An 18702-nucleotide genomic window follows, 5' to 3' on the forward strand; every position below is an offset into this window, starting at 1 on the left:
CTTCATTAAAGGAGCTGTTGTGGGCACACTGTAGAACATCAGAAGAGACTTCTCCAATAAACACAGAACTTCAAGCTTTGGAATGTAATAAATTTTAAGAGACTTCCTTCCTTTCATTATTTACTTTTACTTCACTTTTATAACAGTAGAGAGTTGTGTTTTATTAGTTCAAATTTCTTGATTCAGTTTTCCACAGGTCTATTTAAGAGCTCCATTTTATCTCGGAGGATGTTGAGAGCAGAGCAGAGGAAGTGCTGCCAGCAAATTCAATTAACTGGCAGGGCTCACCAGTAGCATATACGGGGTATTTTTTTTCACAACTGCTATATAAATACAGCTGGGATTAATATTTTTCACAACAAAGCTTTAAGTCGAGTCGTGTTGCGTTGTGTAATTAATGTTTGGGCTGGGGGTTTCTTGGGGTTCAGCTGTGGAGCATTGCTGCAGTTACCTGGATGAAGCAGCTCCTCCTCCAGGTCTCTCCCTTCACACGGCTCCAGAGTTGGCTTTGACCACTAGAGAGCAGCTGCTCTGCTGTGCAAGAATTGAATTTCTGTCAGTTCTTTCATGCATCATGTGTTTGGAACTGTAAGTGGATCAAGTTGTTCATCTCAGCAGGGAGATGCTAAAGCCAATCCATTATACTTTTTTTCCTTTCTTTTCTTTTTTTTTTTGTTCCTTTTTGCTTCCCTGGGAGATTTTGGGAGTGTGTCTCCCCACTGGTCTTAGTCTAAGTAGATGCATTTATGATCTGAGAAACTAAAAATGTCTTCAAGAGTTTCCTGATCATAAATGCTTTTTATATCAAACTACTTTGCCAGTTTTGCTACTTAATGTGAGCAATGAGCAATTCATGTGCTGCTGAATAGACAAAATTTACTTTGCTAAATCAAATCTATCTATATTCATCAGTGAGCAAAAACATCTTCTCTGTGGTGCATTCACCATCAGGTAATTAATCCAGTGGAAAATTTCTAAAAGCTGTTTTTTCTCTCTCCTTGAACTGCTTTTTAAATCAAGTGAATGAAGTCTTATGATTATTTTAGAGCCTCAGGTAGTGAGTTGTTCTTGAGTTTCATGATAGTGATGTTGCTACTAAACTGGTTCTTGGAAATCAAGAATAAACTGTTCTTTATTCTCTAATTCTTAGGATCCAAACAAATATAGGACCCAGTGCAAAGGTCTTTCCAGTTAGAATTTGTGTCAGAGGAGCTGGACAGAACTGAGGCAGTTCCAGCAGAGTCAGCTCATGTTGTTCCTTTGCCCCAGTTTACCTCAGCAGTACCTGCTGGCTGTCAGGCTTCTGAAGTGGTCAGGTCATGTCCCTGAAAATCAAGATTTGTACTACTGTGTTACTGATTAACTATTTGAAATGTGAAAACCTGCCCCTTCTTCACCTTCTGCTTCTGATGTATTGCTGGAAATCTGGCAGCATGAGAGCACCCTGGGAAGTAACTTTCCTTTTAAAATAATCAATATTAAAAAAAGAGATTTATTAAGGACTGTGATTACAATAAGTGCATCTGCTGCTGACAAGTCTCCTACACCACCGTCTGTGTTGCAGCGAATAGCAAAGAGGGGGTAGTAATTTTTTTTATACAACCCGTATGGATTTTTCATGTATTTCCAACTAAGTGTCATCTTCTAGTCATGGTTGTAGTCAGAGCCCCACGTTAGAAGGAATAAAGTCCAGGCTGGCTGTGTCAGCCCGTGGCTGCTGCTGCCCGAAGGCCCGGGGGTGGCCGGGGTGTCCCGGCTGCGCTGGGGCTGCTGCTGCCCCTCGGCAGGAGCGCCGGCCGGGGCTGCTGCTCCTCACTGCGGGACAGAACGAGCTGCGGCCAAACTGCAGCTCTGCAGCCAAACCGTCCTCCTAAAGGTGAATCCCTTTCTCTTTCTTAGGCTGTGTTTGCAGTGGAACATTTCTTGCTTTATTCATGTTGACAACTGAAAAGCCTTGGACCTAATTAAAAGAATTTCCACTAGCACCTTTACTGAACCATTTCATTCTGCTGCATTGCACAGATTGCATTCTGAAACATGGTGAGAGTTGAAATTGGACCTTTAAACTTCAACTGCCAGAAGTATAAAAATCTTCTTTAAAAACACTCTCAGGGTAGACTGCATGTATATGTGTCTGTTTGGTTAGAAATAATCCTCATTTTCAATGGTCACAATTTGAGGTTTTTTTTTAAAGTATCACTGTCTCTTTAGGCAGGAAACAACCCTAATTCTGCTTGTATAGTCTACTTTATATTACATACTATTTTTTTTCCACAGAGTACACATGAGGGTGTTTTGGGGTGGATTTTTTTGCTACTTGTTAGTATATTTAAATATGTCGTGAACATTTTTTTGTTACAAAATTGGCATGCCTATTGCAGTAATCCCACGTATATATAAAATGGACATCCTACAGTGTTTGAGGAAGTAGCAAAATACCAGTCAATGTTCTACTTCTGTCCCAAACAGGGGAGCTGAAGCACACAAAGGCTGTGGCCAGCCCTCTGAACTCCTGGTTTGTTTAAAACAAAGCATAGAGCTTTTTCCTTCTATATAGACAGAAGGTTCTGTATCTTCATGTGAATGTTTACAGAAATGCCTTATAACAATGTTGGAGGTGGATTTGAAAGCTTCTCAGAGCTCTGGATATTTTATTACACTTTTAAGAACTACCTTTAAATAGTTTATATAAGTTAATATAGAAAATAAAAGCATATTTCAACCTTACAAGTCTGGACCCCTTCAAACATGAAGTATGCTGTTTGGGTTTGGAAATCTGGTGAAGCTTTTATATTTAGAGGATTACAGAACTCCTTGAGGAACGTTATTTCACTGAATAGGAGTCAGCTTATTTTACGGGCTTCAGACTAAATCTGGTATCATGTGTTATGTTAATATGGGTTTGTGGGCTCATTAATGCGTGGATCATTGGCATAAGCATTCAGATTTATAAACAGTGCTGGACACGCTCTTGGTTATTTCTGTTATGCTAAATAATGAAACGCCTTTTACAGCAGAATCTGCAGAAGATTTAAAAGGAAATGTCTTTGCGAGTGTTTTAGTAAACACAAGTGCAAAGATAACATCTAAAAGAAAAGCCAGTAGTGCCCAGCATGGATTCTGTATTTAACACCTCTGGAGCACGACAGGGAGTCACCGTGGAGCCCCAAAGCCAAGGCTGCTGCAGGAGGAAGCCGAGTTAGGGATGAACTGAGGCACTCACAAACAGCTCAGGAAAATCAGGCTGCTCTGGGCAACCCCCAAGGCTGAGAACATTCTACTCATCTGTAGGATTTTGGAGATACGGATGAGGCCAGGGCAAGCTTTCGTTGGGAGCTGGAGGATGGGAAGAAGGTCTTGAAAGTTAATTTGAATATTTGAACCATCAGCTTATATTTTATGAGGTGTCATTCATACTTTCTGAACACGGTTAATTATGGTCACTTCTAGAGGATCTGCCCACTCTGTCAATAATATTCCTACAGTGTTTCTTGCACAGTGTGAATGAGGTACACAGAGCTACCCCATGGAGATTTCCAGTATGGCATTTGGAAAAGGAAGATTTGCTAGTTATTGGCTCTTTCTGTTAAATTCATCATATGGATATTTATGGAGTCAGTCGTGTTCTCCTGCAAATCAGGTTAACTAGGGATTTCCTGCTGTTCTGCTTTCCCCCGAAATTGTGGCTCCTGCCTGTTTTCTGTGTCAGGTATCTCACTAAACTCGGGGTTTGTGCGTGGCATGGCCGCAGCCTCTAAAAGCACCAGCTGAATTCCTTTCCAGAACCAGCACCCGGGTATTTGGGTTTGTCTTGCTCTGCGTTGTGAGATCTGTGTCAGAACCTCAGCGTGTCCGGTTCTGTCTGCGGCGCCAAAGGCCGTGAGGCAATCCTGAGGGGCCGTGAGGGGCCATGAGGGGCCGTGAGGGAATCCTGAGGGGCCGTGAGGGGCCGTGAGGGGCCGTGAGGGAATCCTGAGGGGCCGTTAGGGAATCCTGAGGGGCTGTGAGGACGCCGTGAGGGAATCCTGAGGGGCGGCCGGGGCAGGACACAGCGGATCCTGGCCACGGCCGAGGTCTCAGCAAACAACTCCAAAAATGTGTAAGAACAAGAAAAAAGCCCCAGATCACAGAGAGAAAAGTGTGAGGTGTAACGAAAGGTGGGAGAAGCTGTCGGGATTGACATCAGAGGAGGGGAGGCGGGGCTGGGGCGGGGAGTTGGGCCGGTGAAAGGCGGCGGCAGGGGATGGTGTTTAAGTTTCTTTGTTTCTCATTATCTGACTGTAACTGCCAGTACATTAAATGAATTTTCACATTGGAGCCTGTTGCTCATGGGTACACATCTCCTTGAGCCCCCGAGCCTGGTGTGCGTGTTTGCCCCGAGTGCTGCTGAGGGGCAGCGGGAGGGCGGCTGGGCCGGGAGCCCCCTCACGGCCGGGAACGCGGCCCTGGTGGGGTCACTGCCCGTTCGGGCTCTGAAATGTGAGGGAATATAACCTTAGAAACCCCTTGTATTTGTGGCGAATAGATTCTTCAGACCTTCAGGATTTGTTCCTACCTTGGTGGTGATGGATGGCCTGATAGTGTGGAGCAGTTTCTCTTACTAATATGATGTTTGAATTAATTTAGTTGCAATTATTTCATGGATTCTAATCAAGAGTGACACAGTTTCATAGACTACCTTTAAAAGAGTACTCAACAGCATGTTAACAGTCGATTTTAAGTAGGAGGGCAGGTTCAGTGAAGCTTTTAGTATCCTATTGGCTTCTGAATAGAATCCAAACAAATCTTAGAGAAGCAAAACAGCTTGAAAAGTAATGCTCTTAGAAATGAAAAATTCATCTCTGAATTCACAATGTCACCTTTTGTCATAACTGCTGCTGTGCTTAGCACATTTTTCACTTAGCTGTGCCCCAGTGTGTTGCTCTTTGTTTGTGATATGAGAGTGATCTAGACCTGCTGTGTGATTTCAGGTCTCTGCACTGAAGAACAGATTGAAGAAAGTCTCTACAACCACTGGAGATGGTGTTGCAAGAGCGTTTCTAAAAGCACAAGCAGCTTTCTTTGGGAGCTACAGAAACGCCCTGAAAATTGAACCTGTAAGTAGGCAATTAGTTGGAATAAAATGTAAATGTGCAGCTGTCGTGGAGAAAAAACCTAACAATTCAAAGTGTAGCATAACCTGCTCTTTCTAAGGTGGCTCTTTGGCTGACTAGTACTGAAAACAGTGTTCAAGTCTCCAAAATGAAAGACATACAACAAGCATGATCCATCACACAGGGAAGAACTTTCACATGGAAATGTATGGGTCTTGCTTGGTTTTGAAACCAGTCAAATTAGAGGAGAGATGATAATAAAGAATAAATTAATGATCATAAGAGGTTAGTGCAGAGCTGACCATTCCCTCCTCTGCAAAACCCATCTCTTCACTGTGTTTTTGTGTTAAAAGGTGGTGTATTTGGCATTCTCCTGCTCTTTGAAGATTAATGAAAAGGTCTGGCCTGCAGACGTGTGATAAATTTAATTTTAACCATGATGTTAAATGGTTAATTGGCCAAGAGTTGGACTATGGGTATAGTGTTTCTGGAGGATTTCATAGCTAAAGTCTCTCCAGTACTGTAGTTTGTCTTGTTATTTTTAAAGCCAGGAGGAAAAGAGCTCAGCCTGACTTTTAAACAGCCCAGTTATTACCATCAAATAAGAATCATTTCAACAGTTCATATTCAGGTTTCAAAAATTACTTTTCAAGTCAGCACAAGTCCTTCCGCGTCTTACTGGGGGAATCTGTGTGTGTGGAAAAAATAAATTGTATTGACTTGTGTGTGTGTCTGTGTGTAAGAACTGGGCTTTTAAAGCATCTCAGGTGAAATCCTGGAGGTATTTAAAATGGGGGCCGTATAAATGACAAAGATGGAAGCAGCGAGGCGCTCTGGCTGTGAGCCTCCTTTATCCCTGCTGGGGAGACACTGACTCCCCTCCATCCCTGCAGGCTTCCTTGTTCTCCAGAGCTCCTCCCTGTAGTTGCCAGGCAACTCTGGGAATATTGGTGTATGCTTTGCCTGGATGTGTGTGTGAGATTAACTAGTTAAGGGATTTATGAAGGAAAATAAAAATTTAAATTGCTGTTCTGGAAATACCATCTGGTATTTTGAAGGCTGAATGTTAAAGATGAACATTTGAAATGAGCTGACAGTGGCACGCCCCTAGAAAGTGCAACTTTGAGGGACAGCTAACCTGAGGAAGTAGAGAAATAGTTTAGTTTGCTTCTCATTCCATCAAAGAAAACTTATAAATATAGCTGCACAAATATGTCATAAAATTGACTTTAATAATCAGAAAGTGGAAAATTTCAGGGCTTTTTTTCCTAAGGCTTTTTGTAAATCAAAAGTTTGATTTGTGATTATACCTTTCAGTATTAAGATTTAGATAAAGCAAATTTGCAGGTGTTTCATGTTCATTTATCACCTTCACATGGAGTAAGTACAGGGCATAAGTAATACCAAACATGAGGTGGTTCTTTGCATTTCATGTCCTATAACCCCAGAAACCTGACTGTTCTTTAAAATCATCAATAATTAGAAAATGCATTCAAAGAAGTACATACAGAATACATTTTCCTCCTTTCATAGTTTCTGTCTCATAAGACAATTTAATTTCATGGACTGTCTCATTGGTATGAGCTGACTTTCTGGGATAAATGGTGTGAATCTATTTTTCATTATTCTGTGTAGGCCCAGAATGTGTCACTGAGCAGGCTCTACATTCCCATTATTGTACTTTAGCATAGTCAGAGCTCTTGTTCTGTTCAGAGGCTTTTACTTTAGAGATACAAGGTTGTGTAATGTACATATAAACAGAACACTGGCAGTGAGTTTCTGTTTCCATGAACTTTCTGAGGCCTTTGGTAACTAGAAATTGCATGAAAAAACATATCCAGGTATACAGTGGGCAAACATAGTAATAATGGTAATATTTACTTGACAAAACAACTGCTGCAGTGCTGTTTCCTACAGTGTTTCCTGCAGCTGCACTAAGCCAGTTTTAAATGCAGAGGGGTATCTGCTGGGTGTGATGTGCTTACAGCCCACAAAGCTCTGGTGCTATCAGGTCCAGTCAAACTCAGCAGCAGCTGGGTGTTCACTGGGCTCTGCTGAGGCAGATTGTCCTGATGCATGTGCCTTAAATGTCTGCCGGTGACACCAGTGTGAGCATTTTGTTCACTTGAATGACCTTTCTCAAATTCCCAATTTTTTTGTTGTTTGCAGAGGGAATGTTTTTATCTCTTCTAAATACTGAATTCATACAAGTAGGTTGTGTTCAGCAGAACAATCTGTGTGAGTACGAGGTGTGTGTAAGGGTGGAACAATCTGTGTGAGTACGAGGTGTGTGTAAGGGTGGAACAATCTGTGTGAGTACGAGGTGTGTGTAAGGGTGGAACAATCTGTGAGTATGAGGTGTGTGTAAGGGTGGAACAATCTGTGAGTATGAGGTGTGTGTAAGGGTGGAACAATCTGTGTGAGTACGAGGTGTGTGTAAGGGTGGAACAATCTGTGTGAGTACGAGGTGTGTGTAAGGGTGGAACAATCTGTGAGTATGAGGTGTGTGTAAGGGTGGAACAATCTGTGAGTATGAGGTGTGTGTAAGGGTGGAACAATCTGTGTGAGTACGAGGTGTGTGTAAGGGTGGAACAATCTGTGAGTATGAGGTGTGTGTAAGGGTGGAACAATCTGTGTGAGTACGAGGTGTGTGTAAGGGTGGAACAATCTGTGTGAGTACGAGGTGTGTGTAAGGGTGGAACAATCTGTGTGAGTACGAGGTGTGTGTAAGGGTGGAACAGTCTGTGAGTACGAGGTGTGTGTAAGGGTGGAACAATCTGTGAGTACGAGGTGTGTGTAAGGGTGGAACAATCTGTGAGTACGAGGTGTGTGTAAGGGTGCTTGGTAGGACTGAGCAGTTGGGGATGTTGGGAAGCCAGGCTCAGATTTTCGGGACGGGAGCCGTGGCCGTGCTCTTTCTTCTGCTGACACCTAGTGGTTCCAGGCGCTGCGGTCGGACTCTGGCAGTGCTGGTGAAGATCAGCCCCCACCTGTGGGTCGGGGTAAGCTGGGCTGGGCTGGCCCAGAGCAGCGGGGTGGGGGTGACCCAGCAGGATGTGGGGGCTGCCGGGCGGTGCTGCTGCTGCAGCCTCAGCCCTGCGGGGTTTGTCCCCGTCTCGCGTGGCAGCTGCACTCCAGGCTCTGCTGGGACGTGCGGGCATCCCAAATGACAGAGTTCTGCCTGTTCTCTGGCACTGCAGTGCTTCTGACAGGGCTGGTACCTGTAGGAAAGCACTGGATTGCATCGTGTTTCCGTGTTGTAAATACTCCTCCATGAGCTACACCTTCCACATGGAGCTGGGAGCATGACTACTGGTACCTCCTTGCATGCAGTGGGAACTGCTGAGGATAAGTGACTCTGCAGTGAAGCATCAATTAATTCTCTTTGTCTTCATGGCTAATTATTTAGTTTTATTCAGGTTTATTTGCCTGAGCAACCATTAGTTGTAAACTGGATAATTTCTGGTTATTTGCATTGTTCTGAATTGATTTGGTTTAAATTTAACCTAAATATTCCTTGGATGCATCCACTTAAGGGTAAGCAGGAAATCAGAGGCAGAGTCAATGTGCCTTTTTATTTCCACGCTTTTTGTGTGTTTCCGTTGCTGAACTTACTTTCTAATTTGTGAACTGCTGATCTTAATATGAAACTACTTATTGAAACTCACAGGTGTTTTATATCCTCCAGTTTTCACACTGCTTTAGCTGAACTACACTGGTGGAGGAATGTGTGTTATATGCACATTGCTGTCTAAGTTCTGTTGTCCTGTCAAAGCCTGATAATTTATATTTGGATTTTAAATGGAGAAGACAATGTACTACCAATTTTCATAATTCTAATTTTGATATGAATTTTCTCAAAATACGATGCAATTTGAGCAATGGTGGGGGAAGAAACCATTTTGAATAGGAGGAAATAAGTTTTTTTTCTTTTTCAACATAACAATTCAACTTAAGGAGATAATTAGTGCATTAATAATTTTACAGGAATCTCTGGAACAGACACAATAAATGCCTTCAACAGTTCCAGATTCATGAGATCACAGTCAGAAAAGTATATGATATTGGGTGCAGAGTAAAAAAGCAAATGCCAGATGAGTCAAAAAGGAAATTTTGTTGGAATGTGTGTGCAGTAATATAAAGCAAGTGCATGCTACGTACTGGTGCATAATTCATTTTGCAAAGGCTTTGTAGCATTCAGTGCTTTATCTACTATGAAGTATGATTGTTGCCATGGTGAATTATTTTTTTAAGTTATTCAGTGGAAGAGTAAATAGTCATTTCCAACTCCCAGTAATTGCCACATCCCAGTTCCTTCCTCTCCATGGCCATCTTCTGCCTAGCTTCTTTCCCTTGCATGTATATTTTAAAGGCACACACTGCATGCACAGTAATACTTCCCTGTCACCAGAGCTGTCTCCACAGTTCAGAGCTTTGTGTGTTTGTCCATCTGTAGAAAACATGAAGGAGGATGATCCCCAATGTTTATATAACTTGTGCACAGACCTGTTCAAATGCACCCCAAGCTGTAGGGGAAACAGTGAGCAGAAGCTAGTTAAATAGAACTTTTTGTTTTACTTGCAGTTTTATTGTGTTCTGTTTGAAGTCAGTGCTGATGTATAGCACCAGGAATTTTCTCCTACCCGTCTTTACTCTTTTCCCGTTCAAGTGGTTGAGCTCTCAAATCCATCCCTGTAGAGACAGTCTAGGAATGCCTAAATGACAGTAATTTCTAAGTGTCATCCTGGTGACTTTACTGACAGGAGTAAACAACGAGAATGGCACTGACACTGTGTAAAATCTGATTTTTTTGTGATAAAAATGGACATAAATTGAGTTTCTGTATATCCTGGAACTGAAATTTAAGGCTTTTTTCTTCCTACTCTGAAGATTCTGTGTTTTGTGACATTTTAAAGACCCAAGGTTTCAGCAACCTCCCTTAGAAGCCACCTGTAACTACTGCTATGTTTTACCATCTATGGGAAGTGCTGAATTCACAGTCACTGACTGGAAAAGATTTAGTGGGGAAACACAGTTTTGTTTGTTTTCTGTGTGATGTTTGTTTTCATTTCAATTCTGTTGCTGTTCCTCTCAAAGCCTTACTGTTGCTATAGACAAATTTCTGCTTTTGCTGTTTTAAACCTTAAAAATGGCTCTTTTTCTAACAAACAGTTACTGTTCTTCAAAATGGCATTTATTATTCTACATCTAAGTCTGTTGAGATATACATATGTTAATGAACCTGAAAAGACATTTTCTTTAATCTCTTCCAGCAGTCTGGTATGTAGTAAATAGAATTGTTTTGTAATTTCCAAACTGTTATAAGATCCTCTGTTATCTAATTCCGTATGCCACGCTACAGGGAGGGGGAACCCAGGATTCTGAGGGGAAGGTAATACAAAGTGATATTTGAGAAAGTTAACATCACCCTCTGCTGACTGTGGTGTTTGTGCCCAGAAAGGTGCATGCAGACCTCCCTGTCCATCATACATGTTAAGAAAAACTCCAGCAAAACTCAAATCAAAGCAAAAATAGCAAACACCCCCCCCTAAAATCCATCATGGGAATGGTTTTGGGTGTAGGAAGTTTGCCCACAGGGATGGGGTGCTCTAGCTCACTATGCAGTAATAGCAGAAGTGTGAATTTCCTTTGAGTGTGCAGAATGATGATGTGCATAGGTCTGCTTTGAGGTTATTAATGTTTACCTGCTTCCTGCGGCTGTTTCGGGGTTTGTGGTCACTCAGTCTGTGGAACCACGGAGCAGTGTGAGAGCCGTCTGTGGCTGTGTTGTGTGAGTAACTTTGCAGCCCCCATGCAAGCTGTGCGTTCAGCGTCAGCCTGGATCAGGTCACTCTGCCTCTTCTGGTGCTGCTGCAGAAATAAAAGGAGCTTTGTTCCAAAGCCTCTCAATCTCCCTGTTGCAGGGCAGGCTGTGCAGGGAGCAGCAGTCTGTGCTCTGTCAGCTTTGCTGGGTGAGGATTTGGATATTCACTTGCTTGCCTGTGCCTCTCACACCTGATTCTGGGTTTGTGCTATTTGATGCGCTTGGTTTTGCTTCTTCTCAATTTGTTTCAAGCCTTTGGTTGTTTGTTTTAGGCTGGCTCTTGCCTGTGTTTTCACTGTGTTGTCTCCTGATACTTCAGTTCTAATTGTGAGTGCACAGCCTCGTGCAAATGCCTCCATGCAGGAGAACTTGGAGATATTTCCTGAACTAATAAAGCGCAGGGGACTTGGAGGGGAACAAGGAGGCACATAAACAAACACCAAGCAGAAAATAACATCACCCTTGAATTCAGCTTCTGTGTGAGGCACTCAGTGACTGTGTGTTTTTTTAAATGAGCTGTTGTATCTGGTATTAGGGGGAAAAAACCACCAACACACACAAACCCATGAAAAACCCCACCCCAAGGACCTTTTAGGCAGGTGGCAAGGAGTGAACATTCTCAGTAGTGTGAGCAGCTGTACAGCTGAAGAGAAAGTATCACTTCCATTGACAGAAGATGGTGGAAAAGATTTTGGTATTTGGATTTCTGAAGTAGCCTTCAGTGGCAGATAAAGTTGATGAAATTATGATAAAAAATCAAATATTTAATTGGGTTAGAAACAGAATAGAGAAGCCACGCCACTCTGGGCTTTCACGGTGTATGTTGTGTATGAATGGGAGTGTGCAATTTGTCCTGGTGTGGCACCAAGGGAGGCAATAAAGCCCTTTAGTTGAAGCATTTGCATAGCTGGGTGAGAGCTCGTACAGTGACACCTGGAGTGCAGTGGGCTGGAGGCAGAAGGAGCCGTTTGCTCCTGAGCCAGGGCTGACAGTGGCGTGTGGGAGATTCTGACACTGCCCTGGGGCTCAGGGAACCTCGGGTGTGCCCTGGGAAACAAGAGGGGACCAAGGCCCCTTCCTGCTTTGGCTCTTGCGTGCCCTCGGAGAGCTGGGCAGCCGCTCTTCACGCGGAGCGTTGGTTCTGCTCTGGGCAGGCATCAGTGACAGACGGATTCTGGCTCGTGGCCAAAACGCTGTATGGGCAAAACTTAGTCTCACATTGAGGACCCCTTTTTTTCTTCCTTATTCTATTTTGGGGAACACAAAAATGTAAACTCTGCAGAGGGCTGATAAGTACATTGTTCTTTAAAACACACAGTACTTCAGTCTGGTAAAACATCAAATGAAAACATTCTGTCCTTTCTTATCTTTTTCTAATTTAATTCATTGTTTTCTGAGACTTTCATTCAGTGAGTAGCAGCTCTGGCAATGACAGATATTCTATTGTGACTGAAATATGCATTTTGTAAGTCATAACTTTACTTGGTATTTAAATAAACTGTGTATGTACAGCGTGCAAGATTTATGCAGAGCACAGCTGGAGGTATTCTGCTCAGAATTCCTATGGTATAAAATGTCTCTTTCAAGTTTGAAAATGTGTTGTGAAGTAGATACCATTATGATAATTGGAAGTTCAGCTTCTCTGTCTTGCTCTATTATTTTTTTGAATACAATTAACACATCACACACATTTCACCTGGTCTCTCCTCATTTACCTCTGACACTTCCTTGATATTTATTTAGACACATGTGGTGTCTTTGCTTTGAACTCAATAGTTGGTATATTCACTAGGTTTTTTTTTTTTAATAAACATTTTTCTCATTTAGAGATACACAATTAGTTTGCACTGTTAGAGAAAGGTATACATATTGATGTCAATTTAAATCTTTTACTTATTTGTTGGATGATCAGGACATGAATTGTATAAAGATTGTAGAGAAAACTGTGATTACTCTCAAATCAAAATACCTGCTGTGAAGTTGCAGAAGCAGCTCATTTATTATAGTTCTCATGAGAAAACAGTACAGAGCAGGTATGCACAAAGCTGTCTAGAGAAGAAATTAAAAAATATATATGAATAATACTTTTAAGTTAGAATTGCTATGTTTTCTTTCAGTTAGCATAAAGGTCAAGCACAAATCTCAGTGTTTAGTTTGAAATAAACTTTATTCTTCCAGAGTCAGTAGCAATGCTTTTGTTTCTGATGACAAAACAAAGACTTAAGTTTTGGTTTTAAAATATAATAGAATTCTTGAACTGGAATTAATAACGTACTGTTGCCATAGTTTTTAACTAAAATAATGTATGTGGTGTGCTGTGTTATGTGATATGTATAAAACTGTCAGCAACATAACACCAGTGGCCTCCAGAAGACAATTACAAATTATATCAGGTTTGTAATTCTGAAGGGGGAAAAAAAGGGATCTGACTCATCACATTTCAGAGATCCAGGAGAAAATAGTATGAAAATATCATTAGATGTATTTCATTTGTGGAAATTAGGCTTGGAGTTTTCTTTATTTCTTCTTTTTTAAATTTCATTTCAGTTTTAGGAACACTTCTAGTGCTTGGAATTTTAATAAGGAATAAGTCCAAAATCCATCCTAAGCTTGATCTTCACAATAACACAGGACATTTTTCTGGATTATTTAAAAAATTTTGGCTGCACTTTGGAGCGAACTGGGCTGTGATTTTGCAGAGTTCCTGTTCACTGTCCCTTCCTTTGATAGCTGTTTCCGTGGGATTTTCAGTAACTGTATTACTGGAGATGCCTGCGATTTGTAGATCAGTTTATTGCAGGGAAAAGGCATCATCTATCAACTAAGAATTCATTTGCTTTGTCTTAAAATGGAAGTGATCAGCTAAGCTTTTCAGGTGGCAGGCTTCTGTATGAAAGTTGAGAGGAGCCTCCGCAGAGGGGGGTTTTGTTGGCGTGCTCAGGGCAGCCAGGGCCCGGCTCAGGGCAGCCCGTGGGACGGGCAGTGCCCGGCACATCCACCCCAGCAGCGCTCAGGGAGATCAGGGGCTGCTGGGAGGGACCTTGCACTTGGACTTCAGCTTTCAAAGTGCACATTTCAAATTATCTCTAGAAAATACTCCTTGCAAGAGTATAGCTAGAGATAATTTTTTTCTAATTTTTTTTTTAATGAAATAATTCTGTAGTAAAATATTTCAAGTCCTGGCTAAGCTGTAAAGCTTAGGGCTGATAAACAAAGCATCTGAAGCCAAATGGCCCCTTAGCTAACCCCAATTAAAATAAAGATTTCATTGCGCTCTGTCCTGACAGAGAGGGAACATATTGTTGCCTTTAAGGGAGTTTGGTTTAGTTAATGAAAGAATTTATTTCATTTTTTCAAATACAGAACCTAATTAAATAAGTTTCAACTTGACTTGTAGTTGAGGACATTTTAACTCCTTAAAGGTTACTCTTGTGTCCAAGTATAGCTGTCTTTTGAATAATTCCTGATGCGGTATTTAGCTTAGTGATTTATATAATAAGAAATTTTATAGTGGAGCTCATGTAACTGTTTGCCTGTTCAGTGTATATCGTAAATACATGTTGTTGATTCCTAAAGTGTTAAAGTTGTTATCGACATTACATTATTTTGATGTATTACATTAATTTGGAATCAAGTGTTACACAAAGCTAGCAGCTAATACAGGATTCTTGGAAGTACCGTGGAAATGAAGGTGCCAAGAGTTTGTTTTGAGTGCCTTTTAAAAGCTGTAGATTATATATGTACTTTGCTTATTCCTGGTGCTCAGTGAAAAGAAAAATATGTGAAAGAATTATTTAGGTGAAACTCTCCAAGCAGTAGTTAAAGTCTGTATGTCCAGAACATTTTTTCTTAGAGAGGATTAATGGTGAAAATGAAAGCAATTTGTGAGGATTATATGTGTGATTACTTTGCCTTTCCTTGGGATCTGTCTGTACTTGTATGGATAAAGCTCATGCCCCCATTTGGCAACCAATGATTTATTACATATTCTCAACATAGTCTCAAGAATATACAAAAAATAAAAAATATCTCTATCTAAAATTGCTTTCTTATTACACATGAGAATATTTCACTTGAAAGCAGTCAAGAATGGGAATGCTGTTGCTTACCTGAGTTTCCTGCCTACAGCTGGAGGCGTGTTGAATGGTTGCTGTGTGGCTGGCAGTAAAAGCAGAGGAGCTCCAGGCTGTGCTGAGGGACAGGGATGGTGCTGCTTGGCTCTGCTCTTTGCCCTTGGTCACAGCAGTACTTGGAATTAACAGCACCTAACCAGCATTTACACAAAGGGAGGGGGCTTGTAAATTATTTGGTACTGAAACTGAGCCCAACCAAAGGAGTTCATGCTTAAAGGAACTTTTTTGGTTGTAACAAGTATGTCAATATTTTCCCCAAATGTATCTCTCGAACTCTAAACACGTTTTGTTCTGGAGCGGTGGCGTAGGGAGGACTGCTTGATTTAAGAACATCCATGTGTGCCCCCTCATTTGGGGATTTGAAGCTAACATTGGACTGTGTGTTCTCTTCCAAATGTCACTCACGTGCCCTCCTTTACATGTTCAATGAATTGCAGTTCAGCTCTCTTGCAGTGAGTTTTCAGGGTGAGCAGTGAAGCTGTCTCCAGTAAAGGACCATTGATTTCCCTGAGTCAGGGTCATTCCCAAAGCTCTCGACAGTTTCTGCTTCAGGTCTGTGGGATTGTTGCCTTCAACTATGGAGGTAAATGATACAAAAAGAATTCCTGCCTCTGAGAGGAAATTAATAGGTTTTTTATGGATAAGTAACGAAATATTAAATTGTTTAGGAGGGGCTTGCAGGGGCTTTTTAGTTGAAAAAGAGTGTTCTTCGGTGTGGGTGTGAACATGAATGAAATTAAGGGTTAGGTGGTACTGGAGTCCTAAAAATCTCTGAGGTAGCTGAAATGCAGTGCTGTTCTTTTCTCTTCTGTGAATTTCTGTAGATCATTATAATTACGTTGTGTTTCAGAAATCTCAATAGTTGCCAAATGTAACCAAAAATAAAGCATCACATCCAGCCGGAGTTCCAGATATCCTCACTCTGCCCTAAAGCCATGTTTCCAGCCATTATCTTGTCATAGCTTATTGGGCTCAATTTTAATTAAATGTTAATAGCAATTTTGCAGTCAGAACTGACATGAAAGTTTTCCAAAGATTATTATACCCACAGGATATCTTTATTATGTGTTTTTCTTGATTTTTTTTTTAATCTTGTCCAAGCCCTGTTCTTTGGAAAAGTCTTTGGTGATGGAGAACATGAAACAGAAAATGGTGCAATGTCTTGACTGACAAAGATCAGTTTACAAGGGCTTATCAACTTAATTTTGTATTCTTCAAGAACATCAAAAACTTACATGTTTGATAAGGGTCTTGGGGTTTATTTGATTTTCCTTAGTGTGGTGTATACACTGAGTGTTCTACATTTAGGTTTCAACGTACAGATTCTTGAATCTTTAAATACAAAAAGGGCTTTTGCAATGGTGCAACCTGTAGTTCCTGTGTGTCTGCCTTTAAGGGTGTTGTGTTCACAAATGGTAGGCACAGCTCATACTGTTGGATCTTGGATCACTGGTTCTTATTGCTGTATAGGGAGCCCTGCAGTATTAATTGGTTGTCAAATCCCTAAGAAATAACAGATTAATGTGCTTGATCACAGTGCCCTGTTTAGAAGCTGCAGTTTGCCCCCATCCCCAGCCTCTCCATGTAACACAATTACAGATGTGCATCCAGGACATTTAGTGGATTGCGTTTTCATTAATACAATTTGAGCAGACAATACCAAGTTGCTGTCGGGCCGTGCTGACAGCTAATTACTGAAATGAAGGGTGTGCATGGCTAAGGAACAGTGGAGCATGTCTCAGGAATAGGAAAGCAGCACAGAAATAGTGCCACATCTTGGAATCAGTCCTCTGGACAGTTTGCTGTCTCTGCAGACCAGCTTTGTCACATATCTGATCATGGTGGGAGTTAGACTTCAGGGAAACAAAGGTTGTTACTGTTGATGAAAATGCAATGTAGTTCTGGTTTGCCCTTCCCTCTGGTTAATTCAGACACTTGTACGTACTTGCCCCTCCGCTGACCACACTTACCTCTTGCTTACAGACATCACTGCACGTTTTCCCCACAGGATGTCCAGTCTGCTTGGATGAATACCAGGGATACTGTCAGTCGATTTTGTAGCATTATTTATAGGGAAGGCTCTCACTGACAGTTTGAAGAAGGAAGATGAGGAGAGACTCCTCATTGTTTCTTCCAGTGCAAGAAAGCTCCGGCAGTGGAGTGGGGTTTGTAACAGCAGAGGTTTAAAAGAAACAAGTAGTGTTCGATGTAGGATAGGCAATAATCCTGCCAAGCACTTATCAAGTGATACTGAGGAAGCTTGTATTGGTTTGGGGCAAATTGGAGAGATACTCGGGAGAAGCCTTGGTTCAGATTGGGCTGATATGCAAACACCCCCTTCACCAAGTGTTTCTGGGCCTGTCCAAAAACTCCTTGGGTGTTGTTCTAGAGTAGGGAAGCTGAAGCACAGATGTTCACTACTGGGCAAGGTGCTTAGCTCAGAATATTTGTAAAAACCTCTATTGCCTAATGGGATTTGATCCTTACAGTATATCTGCAGAATTATTAAATATAATGGGATGCTGGCTACAAAGCAATTTTATCACCCAATTCATTCATCTGACATCTGTATTGGCAGACAGGGTGCTAGTTATCGTTGGAGATATTTTTTCTGTTGATGTTCAGAGAACTCAGATTGCCAGTGTGACTTATCCGTATCCTGATGGTAACGAGAGCCAGTGGCACTTCTGAGCAACTTACATTATTTAGTTCTGTTCATGTCCAGGTCCACAGGTAACATGGACATAACCAATACTCTATTTCTCATTGAAATGGAATTGAATATTACAAAAATTTTTATTCAAATCTGCTGCTTAGTTGGAGGAAAAAAGGTATCAGTAGCAGGTTGCCAGTAAAGGGTCTGCTCTGCCTGATGAACTCAAAAATTCATGTTGAGGTGCTGCAATATTATGCTGGTTTTGCAATTCATTTTATGAAACAAGTTCTAGATTGAGCTCTGCTTACATGTATTCTCTCTCCATGGAAATGGTGTCCTTTTTCTCATTTCAAATTAGGTTAGTACAATGAAATCTTTATTTAACATATTTATGAACAAGGCATTCATCCCTGTGGTATTGTAACTACCCTCAGTACTCTATGCAAAGAAATTACACAGAGAACTCACCTTCAGGAGATTATATGTGGTCACTCTTTTTCAAGCATTATTGCTTGAATAATTACAATTACATCTTTGTTATTCTTACGTGTTGCTCTATCAGCCTTTATTTTGTGCCCTTCCTTTCCAGAAGTTGTCGATGGCATTGATTTTTTTGGTTTTTTTAAATTCTGAAATATATCCCATTAAAGGCCTCATGCCAAGTCTGAATCTCATTGGATATTCATTGTTAGAAAATTGATGAGTGAGGAAATGATATCAACTGTGCTGTCTGGCACATAGAGGGTTAAGGGAATTTTTGGTCTCACCAAAAAGTATTTGGTCAGGTACTCAGGTGCTGGAAATTTTCTTAGCAACATCAGTCACCTAGGAACATGATCATCTGCTGTTCTGGGGTAGAGATTACAGAGCTTAATGATTAGCTTCCATAAGCTGCAGCTGATGCCAGACTCTACCCCCTTTACACCTAATTAGCCTCATTAATGAGCTCTTCTGCTCTCCACAGAGAGGGCTTCCTCCTCAGAATAGGAGGTAAAA

General features: G+C 41.4%; 1 protein-coding gene across 10 annotated transcripts in view; it reads left to right on the forward strand.

The window, feature by feature from the left end:
* The window catches only part of DENND1A (DENN domain containing 1A), a 150537-nt gene that overhangs the window by 89980 nt on the left and 41855 nt on the right, over positions 1-18702 (forward strand). For all 10 annotated transcript variants that reach the window (XR_010442262.1, XM_064728005.1, XM_064728006.1 and 7 more), the window contains exon 13: positions 4971-5096. Coding sequence is in view for 9 of the 10 variants with exons in the window: in XM_064728005.1 (XP_064584075.1) it covers positions 4971-5096 (126 nt within the window). In the remaining variant the exon portion in view is untranslated. The remainder of the gene's footprint in view (positions 1-4970; positions 5097-18702) is intronic.

Source organism: Zonotrichia leucophrys, chromosome 17 (genome assembly GCF_028769735.1).
Source record: "Zonotrichia leucophrys gambelii isolate GWCS_2022_RI chromosome 17, RI_Zleu_2.0, whole genome shotgun sequence".
Taxonomy (NCBI): domain Eukaryota; kingdom Metazoa; phylum Chordata; class Aves; order Passeriformes; family Passerellidae; genus Zonotrichia; species Zonotrichia leucophrys.